This window comes from Mobula birostris, chromosome 2 (genome assembly GCF_030028105.1).
Source record: "Mobula birostris isolate sMobBir1 chromosome 2, sMobBir1.hap1, whole genome shotgun sequence".
Taxonomy (NCBI): domain Eukaryota; kingdom Metazoa; phylum Chordata; class Chondrichthyes; order Myliobatiformes; family Myliobatidae; genus Mobula; species Mobula birostris.
The window spans coordinates 119,481,277-119,504,196 of NC_092371.1; the positions used below are offsets into that span (position 1 = coordinate 119,481,277).

At 42.3% G+C, this 22,920-nt stretch overlaps 1 protein-coding gene across 4 annotated transcripts in view; it reads right to left on the reverse strand.

The window, feature by feature from the left end:
* The window catches only part of anapc1 (anaphase promoting complex subunit 1), a 232,455-nt gene that overhangs the window by 131,977 nt on the left and 77,558 nt on the right, over positions 1-22,920 (reverse strand). For 3 of the 4 annotated variants that reach the window (XM_072246951.1, XM_072246958.1, XM_072246965.1), the window contains 5 exons: positions 21,077-21,151; positions 16,057-16,322; positions 12,299-12,390; positions 8,396-8,544; positions 5,596-5,674 (listed from right to left, as the gene is read on the reverse strand). In XM_072246951.1, the coding sequence (XP_072103052.1) occupies positions 5,596-5,674; positions 8,396-8,544; positions 12,299-12,390; positions 16,057-16,322; positions 21,077-21,151 (661 nt within the window). The remainder of the gene's footprint in view (positions 1-5,595; positions 5,675-8,395; positions 8,545-12,298; positions 12,391-16,056; positions 16,323-21,076; positions 21,152-22,920) is intronic. The other variant, XM_072246952.1, reaches the window with a different exon arrangement.

Genomic DNA, 22,920 nt, shown 5'->3' on the forward strand with positions numbered 1-22,920 from the left:
GATTATTTTAAAATCTACTGTCATGGTATGAGCTTTTGCCTGTGACCTTGAAACAAGCTTACCTTGCTGATGCCCCCAGGCTACAGAATAACTACCAACAGCCACGCTTCATAGTTTCAGTTATCAGAGACTGAAAGGCCGAAGGTAAGGAATGTAAATTTCAATGAGCCAGCAGGAAGGGAGGCAACAAACACAAGAATGACAAAGCTGCATTTTATAGACTGTTTGACATTGAGAGGACAAAAGTATCCAGAAAGAAGATGTGATCAAAATTCTGGAAAGTTGTCGTCTCTGTTTCGTCTTGTAGACAGCCAGTTAGGGGTGATGGCATACATGTAGATGCACATAGGGGTATTACAAGTTAGTAATTGGGGAAGGGATCAGAAGCGGAGGGCACTTTTGCTGGCCTACTTAATTAGATCCTCAAAGTTTGGTCTTCCTGGGACAAAAGCAGAGTATGTTAGGGAGTATTCTGGAGTTATGTGAATGTAGCAAATATTAATTCAAGCAAGAACCAGTAAATTACAAATAATAAACTGAAGTTAAACTGGCACACAGGCTAAGAGACTGTGCATGCATTAGCCAATGTTAAGACAATGGAGTTGTGTTAATAGCCCTCTATCAACTATGGGTTGAAGGAACCTGCAACTAGCTTGTCCCAGCAAAGCTATCTGAACATTCAGAGGTGTATCCCACTGTAATTCAAAAGAAGCATTGTTAACCCAAAGTTTTGAAGTAAACAATGTCATTGTAACTTTAGAAACTGTATTAAGACCATAAAGATATAGGAGCAGAATCCAGCCATTTGGCCCATCGAGTCTGCTCTGGCTTTCATCATGGCTAATCCATTCCCTTTCAGTCCAATCTCCTGTCTTCTCCCTGTATCCCTTCATGCTCCGGCCATTGATCTTAAGAGTATAATAATGTGTACTTTTGGGTTTGTGAGCCTCTACCAGAAGTATCTCCAGAAAAATGTTGCCTATCGTGATGAACAAAGACTTCCATACCCCTAGCTTCAGTGTCTCTCCGGTGTCTTCAATCACATTTGGGTGCTCAACCAGGATATGCTCGTGACCCACTGTGTGGCCAGTGACTTAAGCAGTCTGGGGGGGGGGGGGGGTGAGTACTTTTAAAGGTCGCACCCACACTTGGATCTGTTCAGGTCAACGACGAGCACGGGGGATCATAAGGTATCAAAGAACATGACAGGAATCTGAAGTGCCGGATATAAAAGTGTGTATTCATTATGTTTGTGCAGGGGACCAGCCATCACCAAGGTTTGGGTAGCTTGGTGAGACAGAGCCAGAAGGTGTGAAAGGTGGTCACTGGCCATTCAGATCACTAGAGAGATGCATGTATACTCTTTCGGGAGACTCTGTAGTAGTATACTAGTTTGCAAGTGTGTTTATGTGCTTTAAGAATAAGTTCTAAACTTGATGGGGGTAACAGACCCTTATATGGTAAGGATTAGAACGGGCATCATGAGTTCAGCAGCACATAAGTGGAAGATTGTAGAGTACACACTCTGTGGTTTTAAGTATGTACTGTCTAATTTTTATCCAACATTTATATTTTGCTTAATATGGGAATTATTGTGGAAATATTTGAGGGAGAGGCTACACCCAGATATACCGCATCTTTTGGGATGGCACCTATTGAGTTCAGATCGAAAATCCTGACGACCCCAAACCAACCCTTCACCCTGATTACTACCATTCACCAGCCCTTCACCCTGATTACTACCATTCACCAGCCCTTCAGCCCTGGGGAGAAGCACAGCATTTTGGCTGGGCTGCCCTCCCTTAAAGTTGCTTGTGGGAAATCAGAATTCTGGCACAAACCTGAGGAAGCGATTGAAATTCACCAGATGCACCCAAAAGATATACACGTGTTGGTGAAAGCAAAAAGGCTGAGGTATATGTGGGATGGATTGTATGGCCCTGGGAGAGCAGGATGGTACATAGGCAACTAATGGGAATACCAGTAATGAGGAGCAATTCCACCTCTTTAAGGGGGAAGTGAGGCATCTACTGGGGGGAGATGGGAGTAACAGTAGAATGATAATGTCATTGGTTCAGAGAGTTGATGAGCCTGCTATGGATTATGCAGAGTGTAAATATTGAACATATGAGGAATACTTGGTTGGACAATCCAGAGAGGGATGATCCAGTTTTCCTGAAAATGCTGAAGGAAGTTCTGAGCTCAGCCCACCAGGAAGTTTTAGATTTGGGGATAGCAGTAGGATATACCTACCCCGCAACAGTATCATAGGCTGGGAAGATAGACCAGAGGATGGGGAAGAGAAGTCATAAAGTGGCTTCAGTGGATGCAGCTGCTGCGATGACATAGAGGACTTGCTGTCTGTGCCAGCAACTGGGACACCAAGCTAGGAACTGCCGGACTAGACAGAGAATGGTGAAGGAGATGATATGTTACAGCGTAGCCTACTGGGCCATAGTTGGAGGCAAAAAGAGAGAAAGGTGTGTCACTCACTAAAACAGGCAGAAATGACACCAGTGGTCTTCCTGTCTGACTAGATTACAGAGCTGGTGAGGTCTGCATCCAGGTCAGCCAAACGGCTGGTGACAGACTCCAATGACAGTACTCATGGACGTATACAAGGTCTGTTGCGGGGCCAGCAATGCCAGACATTAGTAGGCAGAGTATCATCAGTGCCGATGACTAATCTACCCTTGCTCACGACTGGAGAGGTGATTTACATTACCAGTGCAGGGGGGTGAAACAATGAGAGCAGGGAGGAGTGAGCCTCAGGTTTTTGAGTTAAAGGGAGTGAAGCTTCCTGTAGATTTTTGGGTGTGCCAAACAATGAAGGAACTGCCCTGTGGATAGATACACCAAGTAAGACAGGTGCTGTCATAGATTCAGGGAAAGGAGAAATAACGGACAAGAATGGGACAGCAAACATTTGACCCACAGAGCAAACAAAAAGGCCCACAGGGACAGGAGACAGGACAATGTATGGGAATCATGTCAGGAGGTCCCAGAGGACAAACACAGTCAAGAAGTGTTAACAGGAGTACGGCTACCTGCAGAAGGAGCAGCAAGTAAAGACCCACCAGAAGGGGAGAGGAAGATGCAGAAAATAGTAGTGGAGATAAGAGCAACAGAAGAACAAAACACTACAGAAATTGAACATGCAGAGGAAGAAACTACTGGAGCCAATTTGGAAAGATCATATGGAGGCGTGAGTACCTCTGTAACCAGGTTAACACGTTGAGAGACTGAGAGAAACAGCAGCAACAGATTGATGAGAGGAGAACGCCACAAAGAGAAAAGATTGTCCTCCCACAGACAGGCGACCAGGTCATAGTAAGGAAACTGCCTGGAAAGGCAGGGCTCGTTCCCAGGCGGAGGGGACCACAGGTGGTGCTTCTGACAAATGACACCTGTGCTTGTGTACAGACTCAGCGAGGCAGCCAGTGGCAACACTGGACCCAGGTTAAACCATATGTCTCACCTTCTTGTCACCCTCGCAGACAGAACAAGGGGTCAAGTCCACCCAATAATTGTGCCATTACAGAGAATTCAAGTGACGAACACCAGCCTGCAGTTTCACACCTGATGGAAGCAGACACGCGGATGAAAGAGAACAGAAATGCAAAAGCGGAAGACAGGGAGAACGTGTCAGAAAACCGTGAATGATGTGTTAAAGAATAACAGTAACTATACTTTGCAATGCAGTCTGGTTCTGGGAGGCAGATGATTAGTAGTAATAGATCAGAATAGAAACATATTGGGGAAAATAGATGGGGGGGAAATCCAAGCTCGGCAGAGACATCAAGTTCCACAACCGCGATGGCAAGGCAGACTGAGAAAGAGAAGAAATTGCACACAGTGTCTGAAGGCACCCACCCCAGCCTGAATGGGAGTGAAAGTAAATGAGCTGTGTTTTATCAGTGGTCTGGTTAGCAGTTGAAAGGACAACCAGAAAGGGTGCCACTGGGGTAAAGTCCCTGCAGCCTTTCAAAAAGAGATTACGCCAAACCCTTCTGTACATCAAGCAAAGGCACTGAGAGACTTGTTTTCAGATTATTCTGACAATCCACTGTCATGGCATGGAGTGTGAGCTATTGCCTGTGACCCACTAACAAAGTTACCTTGCTGATACCTCTTGCCCAGAGACTGATAGTTTCTTTTATCAGAGACTGAAGGGGCAAAAATAAGGATATGTAAATTACAATGGGGCAGCAGGGAAGGAGGAACAAGTGTACAAATGGCAAAGCTGCATTTTAAAGACTGGTTGACATTGAGAGGACCCAAGTATCCAAGAAGATGTTGTAGGGTAATGTAATTGATGGAAACGCATATAATTCACAGCCACCAACAATGAGTTGGGTTCCCTTTCAGAGGCTGGTTTAAGTGATGACGTAATTATATAAAGTATTTTTTTACTGCACTTTGTGTTCAGAGTTTGGAGTACAATAAAAGAGTTACGGTTTTTCTTAAACATACCATGCCTCCTCAGTTTTTGTTAGCGAAAATGTACAACGTGATCAAATTTCTAGAAGTTTTATTGCCATCTCTGCTTCATCTTGTAGACAGCCACTTGGGGATAAGGACATGATAGGTTTGTAATTGTGGAAGGGATCGGGAGTGCACTGCATTTTTACTTAATTATCTTCTCCTTAAAGTTTGCCCGGGGAAAGAGGAGTGTATGTGAGGGAGTATTCTGAAGTTATGTGAATAAAGCAGATATTAATTCAAGCAAGAACTAGTCTTCAGTTCTTATTATAAATTGCAAGCAATAAATTGAAATTATACTGACCCACAGACTACAAGGTTGCATGCATTTGTGTTAATTGCCCTGCATCAACTACAGATGTGAGGAATTTGTACCATTGTAAATGTAAGTAAGTTCAGGAAGCCTGCAATTAGTTTGTCCTAGCAAAGTTATTTGAACATTCAGAGGTGTTGCTAATTATAATATGTAATTCAAAGGAAGCAATGTCAACTTCATCCACAGACTTTGTCACAAACTGTGCTTTATTTGTCTGGGCCCGAAAGCAAGGAACAAGCCAATGTTTTGACTGATATACGTGACAAACGAGATTGGAAAGGTCAGGTAGGGGCCGAATTCGGGTGCTGGGACTCAGGCGCAGGTGTGAGGAATGACCCAGTGTTTGGCTGATTCAAGCGCTGGGCCAGATTGAGAAGGTCAGGGTGTCAGGGCTGGAGCCGAGACACCAGCCGATGTTCAGCTCACTGCTCGGCAATGGTTTACTTGCCTCTGCAATGAACCGAGGCTGTGACCTGCAACTAGCAGGCTCCTCGACGGGCTGCAGTGTTGCCTGGCTTCATGGCAGTGAAATCACTTTAGTGAACGTTATTTGCTGAATGCTATTTGCTTACTTTTTATTGTTTGCACGATTTGTTCTTTTTTGTTTGCAAACTGGGTGTTTGACAGTCTGCTTTTTTAATGGGTTCTATTGGGTTTCTTTGTTTTGTGGCTGCCTCTAAGGAGGCAAACCTCAAGGCTGTACACAGCACACGTACTTTGACAGTAAACGTACTTTGAACTTTGAAATGAATATGTTCCAAATGTGAAAGAAAACGGAATTTCTGCTTGATTAGTACCTGCTGAGATTCTGGATAAATACATAGATGGCTCGTGGGAGAATGCCATTTCATCACCAAGTACATACAACGCAAAACTCTGCAACACAAAAATCATGGATAATTTAGCAGAAGAGCTACTCCATACATCACATCTGCCAATTACTTCCTCTACCAAAGATCCACCCAGTGCTTCCCGAATTCGACAAAAAGCACCTTCTGCGATTACATCCTTGGTGAAGCTATATTCACCACATGTAGTTATGTTTAAATTATCTACTTCACTTTTTGCTCTCTGTCCCCAATTCTATACTCTCTAACTGTAGAACAGTTCTCATTCGAAAGGTCATTGAGCTGAAATATTGACTCCGTTTCTCACTCCACTAGTGTGACTTGCTCCATCTGACCTGCTGAGTGTTCTTCACATACTTTTTGTTTTATTTCAGATTTTCAGAATCTGCAAGATTTTGCTTTATGAAGTACCCAACTATCTCCATTTTGGCTAGTTTCAGAGTGGCTACTACATGCTTCAGAAATGTCATTCCATGTCAATCCAGATTTGCGATTATACAATAACTTATCGTACTGAATTTTATATATTTAATTTGTATGCACTCCATTCACTTTGTTTTTTTGGAGAAATTACCCTAGTTTTACTGGGACAAAGAAACCTCTAATCTAAACAGCCCTTATTCCAGGCAAATCCTTGTGAATCTCTTTGACACTCTTTATGCTAAAACATCCTTCTTGTAGTGTTGTAGCCTGAATCCACACAATACTCCAAGTGTGGCCTGTCTAATCATTTATACATCTGCAACTTAACATCCCCACTCTAACACCACGTTGCAAGTCTACTGATCCCACAGCTAACATGACTATTTCTTCAACCCACCCAGCTTCCTGTAAATACTCTACTCCATTCTTCCTGCTCTTGCTTCTTTGTTGCATTTGCTCTGATGATGAGACTTTCAGTATAGATGCCTCTGAAATGTCTTCTTTCATTCTGAACTCATAGCTTCCTCTCTGCTATTGCCCTTGACCATACCTCATTCACATCTTGCACCCCTGCTCTCAGACCCTTCCCGTGGCACAAAACAAGAATAGAATTTCCCTGGTCCTCACTTTCTAACCCACATACAATGAATCACTCTCCACAACTTCCACCACCATCACCTGACTTAACTTCTTTCCTCCCATTTCAGCATTTCCAGTCATTTCAGTATTCTCCCTTGTCTGTTCCACTGTTTCACAAACAAAACCCTTTCCTGCACCATTTTCCATTGCAACTGCAGGTGATGCGACACTTGCGATTTCTCCTCCTCCCTTCTCACCATCCAGGGGCACAAACAGTCATTCCAGGTGAAGCACTGATTCACTTGAACACCTTCCAATCTAGTGTTCGACATTTAGTGTTTACAATGTGGCCTCCTTCACAATGGAGAAGTCAAATGCAGATTGGAATGATTAATTTCCAGGACATGTGCGTTCAGCCTAGCAGGAATGATCCTGAGCTGTAATTCCTCAGATGCAGCCTGACCCACTGAGTATTACCCGCACTTGCTGGCTCTTTTTCAGAGCTCTGCCATCTGCAGCTTTTTTTTTGATTTTCACTTCTACTCAATGCCTCAGCCCATAACGACAAGCAGGCAGAATGCCTTCTTCATCATCCCATTCACCAGCATCATCGTTCTCAGGGAACAATGAACATGTACCCCATGGTCCCTTGTACATCAATATTTCTGAGCTCTCAGCCATTTATTGTGCACGTCCTGTTAGTCTGAGCTAGCCCACAATCGATCACCTCTCAGTTGTCTGAATTAAGTTCCACCTGGCAATGTTCTGTGTAACTGTCTAACTGATCGATGTCCTGCTGTGTCTTTTCACTATCTTCTTCGCGATTTGCTTCTCCACCAGTTTTTGTGTCATCAACAAACTTATTAATAACAGCATATGATATAGGAGCAGAATTAGGCCATTTGACCCATTGAGTCTACTTCACCATTCAGCATGGCCGATCCACTTCCCTCTCAGCTGCTATTTCCTGCCTTCTCTTCATCATCCTTCATGCCCTGACCAATCAAAAATCTATCAACTCTGCCCGAAGTATACCCAAAAATTTGGTCTCCACAGCCACTTGCGGCAATTAATTCAACAGATTCACCACTCTCTAGCTAAAGAAATTCTGGCTCATCTCCATTCCAAATGGACACCCCTCTATTCTGAGTCTGTGCCCTCTGGCAGGTGACTCCCCCACCAGAGGAAACATCCTCTCCACATCCAATCTATTGAAGCCTTTCACTGTTCGATAGGTTTCAATGAGATACCCCGTCATTCTTCTAAATTCCAGTGAGCACAGGCCCAGAGTCATTAAACATTCCTCATGTGGTAGCCCTTCCATTCCCAGAATAATTGCTGTGTATCTTCTCTGAACCTTCTCCACTGTCAGCCCATCCTTTCTTACGACAAGGGGCCCAAAACCTCTCACAATACTCCATGTGAGGCCTTACCAGTGCCTAACAAAGACTCAGCATTACATTCTTGCTCTTATATTCTAGTCCTCTTGAAATGAATGCTAACATTGCGTTTGCCTTCCTCACCAGCAACTCAACCTGCAAATTAACATTTAGAGAATCCTGCAGGAGGACTTCCAAGTCCCTTTCCATATATATATATAAAACAATTAAGAATAGTCCCAGCATTGATCTGAGAAACACCACTGGTTACAGACTTCCAGACAGAAGATCACCTCTCAACTACTACAAGGTCAATTTTGGATCAAAAATATGGAGCAACTTACAAACAGGCTAAGAAGGCATCTTACCTGCACTACTAATTTTGTTCTCTCACAGATGCCAGGCAGGTATGGAAAAGGAGGTACTAAATCACTGCTCAGACAAGAACTTAGCCAGTGATAGATGCTTGGAGGTTCCACTGTGAGGAAAGGTGGCTGGTTCATGAGTCTCATTTGTGCTGCATTGAAGAAGAAAAGGTTTGAATCTCAATGACTTTGTAATACTCAAAGGTTCAAATGTTTTCCTTTAACATTCATCATCTGGTAACAACAGAGAAATGCAGAGAATTTAAATTTTAAATTTTTTTAAAATTTGCATTCTAATGACTAGTATAACAGTTTCATCTGTGCTATCCAGTATTCAGTGAATATGAGCATTGCATGGTCAAATGCCAAGATACAGTACTGTGCAAAAATTTAGACATATATAGCAATTTTATATATTGCACCATACTGCTGCTGCTGCAGAAAAAAAAAAAAATTTCATGTCATATGTGAGTGCTGATAAACTCCATTCTGACTTGGGTCTATAATGCGGATTGAGAGTGGGAAGAGGGGAATCATGGTTGGGAAAAGGGGAGGGAGTGGGAAGCATCAGAGAGACATTCTGTAATGATCAATAACCCAATCGTTTGGAATCAAATGACCTTGCCTGGCGTCTCAGGACCGGGTGTGTCTGCATCTGTGCCACTCCTTGCCCCTGCCACTTCTTTGCCCCACACCCTTCCCGTGGCGCTCTACCCTCGCCATTCCCAACATCTTTTACTCCCGCCGGATTTACAAACTTGTTCTCTGCTTAACATGGACAAACACAGTACTGTGCACAAGTCTTAGGCACCCAAGCTGTACCTCTGTACCCAGGACTTCTGCACGGTACTGTAGGGTGACCAGGAAGTCTCAGGTTTCAGGCTTGGTTAGGCTAAGTTAGCCCAAGGTCAAGAAAAGCTCCGCAAGGAACTGTAATTAAATCTCATCATCAAGTACATGCAAATTCAGAAGCATCGGTGAAAATGATTATCATCACTGGTTATTATCAAGCTTTGCAAAGGTCAGAGATATTGTATGATGGTCTTGTTTCTGTTATTAAGTAACGTTCATACCAGAGCTGTGTGTGAGAAATGAAAGTGTGAGGAGAGGATCAAGTGTGGCTCCTATAACAAAAACATGTACATGCTCTCTTATTCAGGGCCACAGACAACCAGCAGTCACTTCAACGAAGCTACAAATAAAAATAAAACACCAAATAATCAGCATCTGAAAGAAGAAAGCGGAGGGGTGAAAAAGAAATAAATAGAAGAGATCTACCCCAAAGATGGCCTTCCTCACAAAATGGTGCCGAGATGCAAAGTCTGTCGAGGTGATGACTTTACTGGTTCGTTGTTTTAGATTCATATGGATGGTTGGGGGGTCAGCACAGGGATTAAGGGGCAAGGGATGAGGTGAGTTCAAGGTCAGGGGAGGAACAGCTCAGAGTGCTGCGTGATAGAAGGCCAGTGATCCCCGTGAATGACAGGCCCCACAGGGCAGGGCTGGTGGCGCCCCCAGGATCAGAAGCCCATGCAAGTCCGGAGTTTGAGGCCTGGATCAGCGAGTCCTGAAGCTTGAGGCACAAAGGTCAAAGACTGAAGTCGGCGAAGTGAAGGTGCGATTACAGAAGCCCCTGGGTCAATGTGTCTGAAGTCGGAGGCCCGATGTCTGCGAGTGTGGGATGGGAATGGAAAGTTAGAGGCCTGGAGACATTCTGTCCTGGGATTGGAGCCCATCTGTGTGTGTATGAGTGTGAATGGGTAGGTGGTTTGGTGGCAGGAAGGAAGGGGTCTTGTTTTGTTGTTATTTTTGCTTCTTGTGCTGACCTGCTGAACACTGTGGGCATGCCATGTCGGCACTAGAATGAGTGGCGACATTTGCCAGCAACTCCTAGGCTGTGTTGCTCATTAATGCAAATGACACATTCCACTGTATGTTTTGATGAACACATGATAAATAAATAAATGAATCTGAAAGGACTCTCAAACAGCAGAAATCAGAGGGTAGGGGGCTAATCAAGAGCCTGAAACCTTTGAACAATTCAAGCTTTAGAAGCAAAATCTGCCTTCACTCTGGCTCGGAGTACTTTCTCTACTTCCTACTTTGCGCAAGCAATTCTTCCCAGTATCCACCGAGGCACTCTGCACACAAATTAGTTCAGCATTTCTAGCTCATTTCCTTCAGGTCTCCCTGTAGGACTACTTGCAACTTCAATCTCTGAACTTTCATTAATGTCCAAGTACATCATATTCTCATATATTATACCTTTAAGTACAAGAAGGAAATTTGGCCCACTGAATCTATGCCTATCTTCAGAGAAATCCTAGCAATCCCATCCTCCCATTTGCTTCCCTGCCACTCGTTCTCTCTCGCATGCCCAACAACTCCAATCTGATTTTACCTCTATATACTAGGGGTAATTTACTGTCACCAATCTACCAAAAGAAAGCATAGTGCCTGGGGAAAACCCAAGCAGCCGAGAACAGGATTTGCAAACTCCACATAGGCAAACCCTGAGGAGTAAGCCTGGATCACTGGAGCTGGGCAAGTAGCACCATCCACTGTGGTACTGCAATCATTGAACCACTTCATCAACATCACTGTCGAACAGGGTTTGCAACCTAGGGTTAACGGACCCTTACTTAATAGTATTTGTCCATGGAATGAAAAAAGGTTGGGGATCCCTACTGTAAACGTGAACTGCACAATATTTTTTTCTCCTTGATAAAAAGTATTGAACTACAACATTGAGAGCAAGATGAAACAGAACTTGAATGAATGGCCAAAATAATAGCAGCAAGGTGAGAGTGTGATATCCACTAACAGGCAGTAAATATATTTATCCCATATTTAATTGGAAAAACCTCCACGTTTCAATACAATGCCTGATATTTCCACTTAAGTGCTTGGCAGTCACGCACATGGTTATCAACCCGCTACACCAGTTTTCACAACTAAATGCCTCAGCAGAAAACCCAGATCTGAACTGGTCAGCAAAATCTAAAGCAGAAAAGGGCTCAGTAAAATTCTTTGTGAGCCAATTAAGCCAAGCTCCTCGTCTGAACCAGCAGTCAAAGACCTTGAAGATCTGGAAATGCCTCTGATATTTAAGAACAATCCAGAGGCTGGAGATTTGCAGCAGCTGTGGAATTCAAATTCAGTTAATAAACAGGTGTGAGACAAATATCAACTGGTTTCAGTAATGAAAAGAAATCTAGAAATCTGCTGGGTTGCCGTAAAACACCGTATAGTTCTCCAATGTCCTTCAGCGGAGGAAGCATCCCACCTTCAACTGATCTGGCTTACATGGCACCATAGACCCAACCCAATTTGCTGATGCACACCACCTTCCCATGGCCAATTAAGGGTGAGGAATAATTGTCTACCAACAGAATGATCCTGAAAAAAAACTACAAAAATTGTTTTATTTTTAATGATTGTTAATGCATTGCAGAATAAAATGAAAATATGAAATATAATTACTTGCAAAAAATGAACATATTTAAACAGATTAAATAAAAATTGTCAATGAGTTTTGAATGAATGGGCTTATGGTTCCTATGGCAGGTCAGATAGCAAGGAAATTCCCCCATGACACGCACTGGGAAATGGGCAGAGGTGTGCATTCTGCTGCTGGGCTCTGATGCAAAGTCCAACTCTCTGTCAGGAATTACTCATGAACTAGTGCAGACCTCAGCAATCCTGCATGTCTCTCAGTGAGTCCAGGACTTTCATACAACTACACAACTGAAAGTTCCACAGGAGTGTCTGCTTTTCAGCAGATATCTGAAACCTTTAAGATCAGTTCATCCTCCCTGGTCCCCACATATCCAGAGTTATACAATCAATGCAGTGCCAGGACAGATAACAAATGTATATAATTGCTGAATGTGAAATCACTATTACCTTGATCAATTTTGCAACTTTGCTTCAGGTTTTTCACCAGTAAAGGGTAATCTCGCCAGTAAAAATCCATGTAGGCATTCAGTTTCAAATCTCTGATGGAGGAAATCAGCCAACATTTAAGTATACTCTCAGTGGCTTTTAAAGAATGTGGCATCTCTTCTGTAAGGAGGACAGTGTTACTTTAATGCAGTGGTTCAAAGATTTTAAACAGCTGTCACAGCTTAAAGTTTTCTCTGTTTACCAAGTTTTTACTTCTAAGGTCCAAATGGCTTTATAATATTTAATAGATTTTAGGGGGGAAAAGATCAAGATATCATATCCTTATTCTTGGACAGATTTTGCACTGATGTTCATAATGATAATTAAAGGTATGCTTGGAGGAGCAAGGGTATTTCACAATTTAGTACAAACCTGAAGTTAGTTAGTTATGGTCCTCTGTAGCACTACTTAGAAAAATATCTCAATTTAGCCAACCAGATTGCATCCAGACTAATGTTAAGGCTTTTATTTTAAGTCATATTATGTCAGAAATAGGACAATATCAAAGCAAAATGAGGGAAGACTCAAAGCTGCAGAAACATGGGTTTTTTTGGGAAGAATGATGAAAATATTGTGGAAAGGCACAGTAACAAATGAGGAAATGTTGTGAAAAGCCGGAATAAGAAGAGAGCTGACATCAATCAGGAAACAGCAGCTGGAATTTCTGGAAAACGTACTGAGGAAAGAAAAGCTCGAACATCTTGCAGTGACTGGAAAAAATGATGGAAGAAAAAGTTGCGGGTGACAGTGTTTGATATTCGTAAGCTACATCAAGGGATGGACAGGCAGAAGCTCTGAAGAGGTTATTAGAAATTCTCAGATTAAAGACAAATGGAAGACCATGATCACCCACGTCATACAACATGGTACGTAATGATGATGATGATGAGTGAGAGAAATAAAAAGCTGAAGTGTAAAAATCGTATTGATACAACTAATAATTTATTTCAATGGGCCAAACTATGACTGACCAAATGGGGGACTTCACCAGTGTATATTCCTTTTGAGGCATGGGCAGTAAGGGAAGAATCTACAGCATTTATTCTGAAACCTATTATTGGTCAATGTGAAGAGGCAAAGAAATATTGAACATATAAGGTCACTTAATTCACAAACTGTCACATCCTTTCTTGTGAACAATTAACATTTACTTTGGCTGAGGAAATGTACACATCAACACACAACAGCTGGATAAAATATTGACCAATTACATTGCCAACACTTACAGGAATTAAAAGTCAAAGTTGTTCAAATGCTGAAAAGCTGAATCAAACACAAAAAAGTCTGGAAGCACTCAGAAGGTCAGTCAGCATCCATAAAAGGGAGAAACAGAGTCAATGTTTCATGTCAAAGTGTCTCTTTTTCTTTTCACACAGATGCTGCCTGGCCTGCTGAGTGTTTCCAGTATCTTTTGCCTTTATTTATGGCACATATTTTGGACCCAGTAATAATGATACAAAGGAGACCCAAAAATATTCCAAGTTCTGGGAAGGCTTGGTTATGTTGACTGCACTGGTCCATTAAGCTCATATGGTTAGAGCTTTAACCCAAGCTTAAAAAAATAACTTTACAGTCCCATCGCAGGCTGGAGGGAATTCCGCACAGTTGAGGGAACACATCACTCTGATGGAACATTAAACCACCTCTGTTTCATCTACCTGAATTTAATCATATTTGAACTACCAAGTCATCCATTTTTGGTGTGTTGTGCAAACAACTACTCTGCATAATAACATAGAAAACACTTCAGAAACTTTTTTGCTAAAAGGTTTTTAAACAGTATTCAGAGTAAAAGGCTATTCAGTGGTCTTAGAGAATTATGAAGGTTTGGGAAAGGCTTGAGGAAGTTAGGAATTTAAGGCTGGAATAGTCATAACAAGGTGTATTTGGTTCACACCTTACAATAGCAACACATCGAAGTGTGTCACAGGAGAAAACTAGACTCCATGCCAGAATTCTGGATCATTGACCCAACAAGCGTGAATATGAATGGCAGTTGGGAAATTTAAATATGAATAATTAAATGAAATCTGGAAATTTAGAATACAAACTATTCTCAGTAATGGCAAATATACCACCACTATATTGTCATAAAAACTCAGCAGGTTTATTATTGTCCTCCAGTGAAGGAAATCTGCTGTCTTTAGCTGGTCTGGCCAATATGTAAAGTCTGACCCACCAATCCGGCTAACTCTTAAGGGGCAATGACATCCTGTTAAGCAAGTTCAGGAGACACTAAAATGTGTTAAGAAGTCAGGGTCTGAGCAAAAAGAGAGAAGAATGCACGCAGGAGGTTCAGAGCTGAACAAAGACCTGTCAGTCTGGGAGCTAAGGAAACTGATGAGCGCAGGAAGTGTAATGACACCCTAGTGATTGCCAAAAGAGGGAATGAGAAGAGGTTACACGAGCAATGAAAAGCTGTTGTAACCAGAACTGTAAACTAACTCTATCTGTGGATTGGCCATGTTTTGTAGAAGATTTCCCTGTTCCATGACTAAGTCATTGAGAGGTGAAAGATTAGGAAAAGGGCCTGAGGGGCAAATGATTCACGCAGAGGATGGTGTGTATATGGAAGGAGCTGGCAAAGAAAGCGGTTGAGGCTGGTATAATAACTTCTAAAAGACATTCGGATAAGTGCATGGATACAAGGGGTTGAGAGGGATATGGGTCAAACACGGGCAAAAGGGACAAGTTTGGTGGGCATCTTGAATGACATGGACGAACTGGGCAGAAGGGCCCGTTTCCTCACTGCACTCACCAACACTACAGAAACAGCAGATCAGAGCGGCTTTTTAAAGCAACTGAGAGTGTTAAGGGTCAGAGATTCTAACTAGTGATTGCTAATTTTACAAAAAGTTGCAGGAAGGCTTTTATCCAAAGATAACCGATTGCTGCAATGTAGAACTTTAGGATATTTCCGGTGACTGAACAAAGATGGATCAAATTAGCCTTCCACGATTTTAAATATTTTGTAACTGTTATTACATAATACTCCAACATGAAAAGCCCATCCCGTGCAGGACAAATGTGGAGTTTTGATTCATCTGGTGTCAAGAATGAGCTCAGATGATAAACTTAAGACAAACATTAATGTACAAAGTTCTTACAGGGCTTGACAGCATATATGCACAGTTGATGTATCCCCTGCCTGGGTTTACAACAACAAAAATTGACAAAGAATAAGGTCTCATAAATGTTGTTGCACGGATTAGGTGGGCTGTATTTTCCATGACTTCTGACTCTAAAGATTAGTTATTCACCACAGACTGGAGAAAAATTCTTCACCCAGGAGGCAGTGCATCCTTCAACACTTCTACTCGAGACACGGAGATTTAATCATTGATTTCATTCCAAATAGAGACTGATGGACATTTAAGGACTCAAAGGATATGTGCTCAGTGCAGTAAAGTTACTGAGGTATTATGGAGTGACAAAGAGACTGCAGGTGCTGGAATATGGAACAAGCAATCTGCTGGAGGAACTCAGCAAATTGAGCAGCATTGGTGGGGCAGGTGTTGGATCAGCCTTATATTGTAATGTATGGCTGCCTAGGAACGAGGGGCTAAATGGGCACTCTCTGCTGTTATGCACCTGCAGCTCACTTTGATACAAATGAGGTCCCCTGTGAGTTTGAGGGCAGTCTCTTCCTGCACCAGTGTCAAAGTACAGACAATGCAAAGGGTAAACAGGTGCCTTTTTTTAAGGGGATGGTTTGTTACCTTGCCAGCTGGTGCAGGAGCACAACAAGTGAACGTGCTCCCTCCCGCATCAGATTATCCAGCTTCAGCTCCTCGTAGATCAGGTGCAGCACAAACAGAATGGCAGGAATGTGGCCAAAAAGAAGAGTCGTTGAATCTAGACCAAGATTGGGAAATATCTCTTCCTTAGGATGCAACACCATCAGGGGTTCTAGATGCAGAGCTCCAGCCAAAAGGTGAGACTCAAAATTACGATGATAGTCACTTGCCAGGAGGTACTCCCAATCCTGAAATGAAGACGTTCGTGTGTAAGTCACAAGGATCGATAAGTTTCTGACCCTAATAGTACAAATGATGAAACAACTCTGCCCAAACCTAGCAAGTGATAACAGCTCAAATGCTCACTTGAATAAATCTTGTATCACAGAGTCACAGAGAGGTAAAGTAGCAAGAAAGACCCTTCGGCCCATGCTGACCATCAAGCAACCATTTACAATAATCCGACATGCTCCGCACATTCTCAACAACTCTTCCCAGATTCCACCACTCACTTACACACTACAACAACTTACAGTGGGCAAGTAACCTACTAGTCCACACAAATGTAATTTTTTGTGTTCCGTGGTTGCCCCCACTGCATGACCCAGTGGCCTCTGAACACGAGTTAAATGGAATGCATATACGTGCTCATGGATACAGGCCTGCACCTGTGCTCGTTGGCATATGTGTATGCATCCACTTTATGGATGAATATTAAGATTCGTGCAGTGAGGCCTTGTTTCTAAACACATTAGGGCCCTGTTTCAGTGGAATGAACCCCATGTAGCAATGACTACCCCCTTTTAAAGATGTCACACAGGGGCAACTTCTACTCGGCATTAAAGCTTCAGACGCCGACAGACAATCCCATTGTAACAGACCCGATTCTCACCCTTACGTTGTAGCTCAAGGCCTCACGGCACCTTGACATTAATGTTCCACCGAGTGAAACACGACAACAAGTGATGACCAGCTCAAAGAACGAGGTGGTGGGTACACCTTCTGGAGGGGGCAAACTGTTAAAGGAACACTAAGGAATCAGCATCACCATCAAGAATGAGATATTCCAGTGTCCCAGCAGCTCTCCCTGTGTTTCATTCAATCAGGGAACCAACAAGCTAGTGTCTTCAGTGTATGTGCCCAGACTATGCGAGCTTTAGATCAGATTATTGAGAACATCTAGACCAGGGGTTTCCAACCTTTATTATGTCATGGACCAATAGCTCTAAGCAAAGGGTCCATGGACCCCTTCTCTAGACCAATCTGGAAAAATCCAGATCCACATTGTAAACAGCATTGATTTTCCTGAATGACATGACTGCTTTGTTGGGGAGGGGAATAGCTCCCAAAGCAAGGAAGATCAATGAGGAAGAAGCATAGGAAACCAACTCCAGTAAGGTCCTTCTCATCGCAAAATGCTGAGAATACATCTTTGCCATAGCGAACACTATGCGTTGGCCAAGTCAGACACACGATATCATGGCCTTCCAAACTCATGACTAGAAGGACAAGGGCTGGAGAAGCCTGTGGACATCACTACTGGAAGCTTCCCCCAAAACCTGACAGCCTTCTGACTTGGAAATATATCATTGTTCCTTCATTGTTATTGGGTCAAAATTCTGGAACTCGCTCCCCAATAGTGTTGCGGATATACAGTACTTACACCTCAAAGAATGTAGTGATTTAAGAAGATCTCCTCAACGCCAGCAAGGCATAGGCAATTAAACATTGGCTCAGCCTGCAAAGCCTGCAGCCTTTGAATGAATGAAGAAAAAGGCAACATATTGTCCAATTGCTGGCACATTTTTGTTTATAATTGTGAAAGCAAGGGACCACAAGGATGTTCACATTAACCTGCCATGGTCATGGTAGTCACTGAAGGCTGCTGGATACACTTCTGCCTAATATGCTGTATTATCACCATTACTTGGCCACACAACATCAGCATCAACAGGAGCAAGAGCATTAATGCTGAAACCTTCAAGAACCCCACAGAAGCAGCCTGCATTAGATAATACCTCACAGGCACCTGCCAACTCCCAGCCTCCAAATTGTGTACACAGTTTGTGGGCTGTCTTGAAATTGTTCACTAAATCACGTGAGAGGCTGGCTCTGATATTTGAAATCCACAAGAGCAAATCCCCAGCAGCACCAGAGTGACCTCCAACAATAACAGTTTATGGTGGAACCCTGAAAAATGCACACAGGCTTCCCATATTTTGGGATTCACCTCTCGGTGAAAAGAAATATCAATAATGAATTTCATGACCACCTTCACCAAGCTAGCAGCATTTGGTCAACTCAAGAAGAGTATTTGCAGATCAAACCCTGGACTTAAATTATGAAGGTCATAGTTCACATTGCTCCCCCATGTGCTTCCCAGATCTGGAGAACCTACAGCAAGCATCACAAGGCAACAGAAAAATACCAACACTGCATTTACAAGATCTTACAAATTCACTAGAAGTCTAAGTGAACCAGTGTTTGTGTTCTCTCCAAGGCCAACATCCCCAGCACTGACGCTCCAGTCACTCACAGCTACCTACAAGGGCAGACTATTTTATTGACTTTGACGCTAGACCCCTGAAACACTCTATTCTGAGCTCTGTTGTAAGAGGAGATTACCAGGTGACAGAGAAAATATTCAAGGATATACTCAAAGCTTTCATGATGCCACATCTCCACTGATTTTAGGGAACTTTTGGCCAATGACTACGCAAAATGAAGATAATAATTAATAACACAGCTTTTTCATGCAGATGATGTACTGTAGCTCAAAGTGCTTTACAATGGGATAATAGTACAAACATGAAAATAAAAGACAATAAGATGTTAGTTAAAAGCAAGGTTAAATAAATGGGTTTTGAGCTGGTGTTTAAAAGTATTAACTGAGTCTGCATCCCTTATAGTTTTAGGTATTGAATTCCACAGTTTAGGAGCGTAGATCAAAAGAGCTGAACTGCCAATTATCTTTTGAGAGAGATTGTTTAAATTTAACAGACCGATGGAAGACGACCTGAGAGCTCAAGCAGGATACGAAAACGATTGTGTGATTTACTCTGGTCCCAGGTCATTAAGAGCTCCAAAAATAAGTAAGAGAATTTCAAAATCAATTCTAAAGATACAGGAAGCCAATGCAGAGTAGCAAGTACGGGAGTGATATGTTCCCTCATCCTGGTTTGGTTAAAAATCTGCCAGTACCATTCTGAATGAGTTGAAGTTTGTCAATAAATTACTTTGCTAGGCCAGAAAAAAGTGCACCACAATAATCTAGTCTATTCAATATAAAGGCGTGAATTATTTTTTTAGCATCATTCTGTGACAGAAACAAACGTATTCTTCCAATATTTCTGAAGAGCAGAAATGCTGCTCTGGTCACTTTCTTTATATGGGATTTAAAATTCAAATTTGAATGAAGGATAACATGCAGGCTCGTTAGTTCTGGTTTTACATGGCGAGCCAAGTTTCCAAGTTTATTTCTTTTGGCTTTGGGACCAACTAGAAGTATTTCAGTTTGACCTTCATTTAGTTTGAGGAAGTTATTGCTCATCCATTTGTTTGGATGAGCAAGCTAAGATGGAGCATTTGGGATGCGGCTGAGAAGCTTGAGGCAATACATCAGGAGCACACAGGGAGCTACGGGAGCTCACATCCTCGCAAACTATCCGCCTCATCAGCCCACTGACTCAAGGGCCACCTCAGAACCCAAAAAACCACAGCAAGTCCACCTGAACCCCGAGCAGCCTGAGAAGAACTATGTGAATCGTGAGGGGCTGCGCGTGACAAGGTGAACGGAACAGAAGGATGAGAACTGCAAGCAAGGTATAGTAGCAAAACGAGCACTAAAAATGCCAAGAGTGGTCCAACAAAGAAATGGGTTTTGGTAGTGCAAAGTGTTTTAGAACACATAAAATATTTTTTGATGCAATTGCGGCTAAATGAGCATTAAGTAGGCTAAGCTACTGGGTTTCACCTTTATTTATCTCAGTCACCACTTGCTCTTGGAAGGTAGTTTTTCTGGCCCAGTCCAACCTTCATTGGCATTCATTTATTACATGAACCTGGCACAAATTCTCTAACACTTACATCCAGTTATTTCACAAATAACAGGACAAGAAAGAGTTTTGCTTCCTGAATGCTGTTGGGTATATCTTATGGATTTTGGGCTGCTGATCATAAAAATCACTATGAAATTTCCCTCTCACACGCCATTTTTTTTTAAATCGCCCATGATTGTTGTTTCAATTCATAATTCAAGTCGGAATAACGAATGCAAGATTAAAGGAGGCATTTGTGTTGGTCCACAAAACAAACAAGTCATCACTGCCAGGCAATTTGAAGAACTTCTAGAGAGTCTGGAGAAAAATCGCATGGAAGGATTACCAGGATGTTGCTGAACATTTTCCTAGCAACTATAAAGCACCAAGCTACGTGCAGCTGGTTCACAACACACTTCAAGCATACAAATCCATGTCACTAAAGATTCATTTTCTGCATTCCCATTTAGAATTCCTCCCTTGACACAAATCTTGACGCTGTCAGTGATAAGCACGGTGAAAGGTTTCACCAGGACAATGCAGTCATGGAGAAATGATATCAGGGCACCTGGAATCCATCAATGCTGGCTAATCGTTGTTGAGGACTTCAGCAGGAAGTCTCAGACACTGAGTACAAATGAAAGTTGTCAACAAAACATGTTTTAGCTCAGTTGAACCATTGTTTCTCCAAATTCCTACGTGATAGAAGTAGTCTGAAATTATATATGTGTTCAGCTTCAAATGGCCTGTCATAAACAAAATTGATCTCTAAGGAAGCAACACTTTCAAAAAAATTTGCTGTCCAGTGCAACCAGTCTTATTGTTATGTGGTAGGGTTTGAGCTCCACAATACTGCACGCATCCACTACAAACAATTCAATGCAATGAAACTCTCTCCCTCACTAAAACAAAACAAATTTCCAGATTGCTTCCTGATTAAATAGTTTGCGGAACAACTTCCTTACCTCATCTGAGCCAACTTCTGAAGGCCTGGCTTTTTTGGCAGCGATCACAGGCGACAGCGAGCCTTCTAAATCAAGCTGTGTGAATTAACAGACATTTTATCTGTCACATCTTATAAAATCACAACTGTTTAAACTAAATTGTGACAGGCATCTATATTCCTAAAATGTGCAGCACTTTGAAATATTTAAAATAATGTGCTGTACAAAAATATGTGCCAGAAACATTTTGTGGACCTGACCATATATGTACACACATCAAAGTTGTTGGTGAACGCAGTAGGCCAGGCAGCATCTCTAGGAAGAGGTACAGTCGACGTTTCGGGCCAACTTTGATGTCTGTTGCTTGAATTTCCAGCATTTGCAGAATTCCTCGCGTTTGCATATATGTACATCTGTTCATGACAATGCAAAGCTTGTGCAATTGTATTTGAAAACCTCTTCAGATAAGCTGTTAATATGCAGCCTATTTTATCTCATAAACAATCACATATTAGATACAGTGGATTTCGGTTAATGGGGCCATTGGTTAATCAAGGCAGCTGCTTATTTGGACAACTCTAAACTAAATTGAGAAAATAGCCAGGATTCCCTTTGATTACTTGGGGCAATGTGCCGCTTAATTGGAGTAGGAGACTGTTGCCAGACATTTTAGTTTTTAAATAGCGTTTATGTTCAAAAAGTGGTGATTTAGTTGGTGAGAAATAAACAGCTAGACAATTTAGAACTGTTTTGCCCACTGTGCTTTCAAGCATTTAGGTTTGGAAATGCCAGAAATGGCCAGGAGTGAAAATTAAACGATTTCACTATTTCAACAATCTAGGAACTACGAAGAACTTGAAGGCATTGACAATCATCTTGAATGTTATCTTTGGTCCCACCAGATACTCAGCTCTCACCCATGGCTCCAAGTGTCTGTTTGCCTGTGATAGCGACCACACCCCAGTACACCGCTTCGATGGGTGGGCTAAACCAGGTGAGGGTAGTCGCAGGTCTCATGTGTCAGTGAGATAGCACGCAAAGCACGCAAAACCAGCTCTGGTGGACTGGGTAGATGAGATCTACAGTGAGATCCAACAGCCAGGAAGGCAGTTCTGCAACACAACGTGGAGAGCCAGGGGCATGACAAGGCACAGAAAATATCATGGTCATCCAACATAACCAAGAAAGACCCCAGTTGTGACTGCTACTTGACCCACTGGACCTGGACTTATGAGGTCAAAAGAGTGGGACTGCCCCAGTGCAATGGCTTTTCCGTTTCAAAAACTCTCCCGCACAGGTTTCCCGTCATCGTCAGATTCGGTGGACAACCACCTATTGGTAGTGTTTTAATTTGTTCTGTATTTCGTTTAAATATATAATTTGTTACTCAGTTAAATGGTAGTTTGTACTTTTGCATAGCTTTTTAACTACTTCCATGAAACTTTGGCTAATTGGAGGAGATGTTTAATTGAGCCAAAATGGACTGGTCCCGATTAACCAGAATTCACTGTACATACGTCACAGCAGAATAAGTAACATGTGTGACTGTTCTCTGGTAGAATTATTCACTTCAACACATTTCCATGTACATCCATATATTGTTTTTTTTTTCCAAATCATTATTCAAAACACAACTAAAGGCATCTGTAGATTCTGCTCCCAATGCTGTTTTGCTTTAACAACCCAAAACAAACTTCTCCAAACTTTGCCCTACTGAAGAGCTTATGACCAAATACCTAATAGCTTTTCTTAACTGCCAGGTTGGGTGGGACTACAACTGGAGGTCATAGGTTAAGGGTGTAAGGTAAAAAGTTTAAGGGGAACGTGAGGGGAAGCTTCACGCAGGGGATCACGAGTGTGTGGAA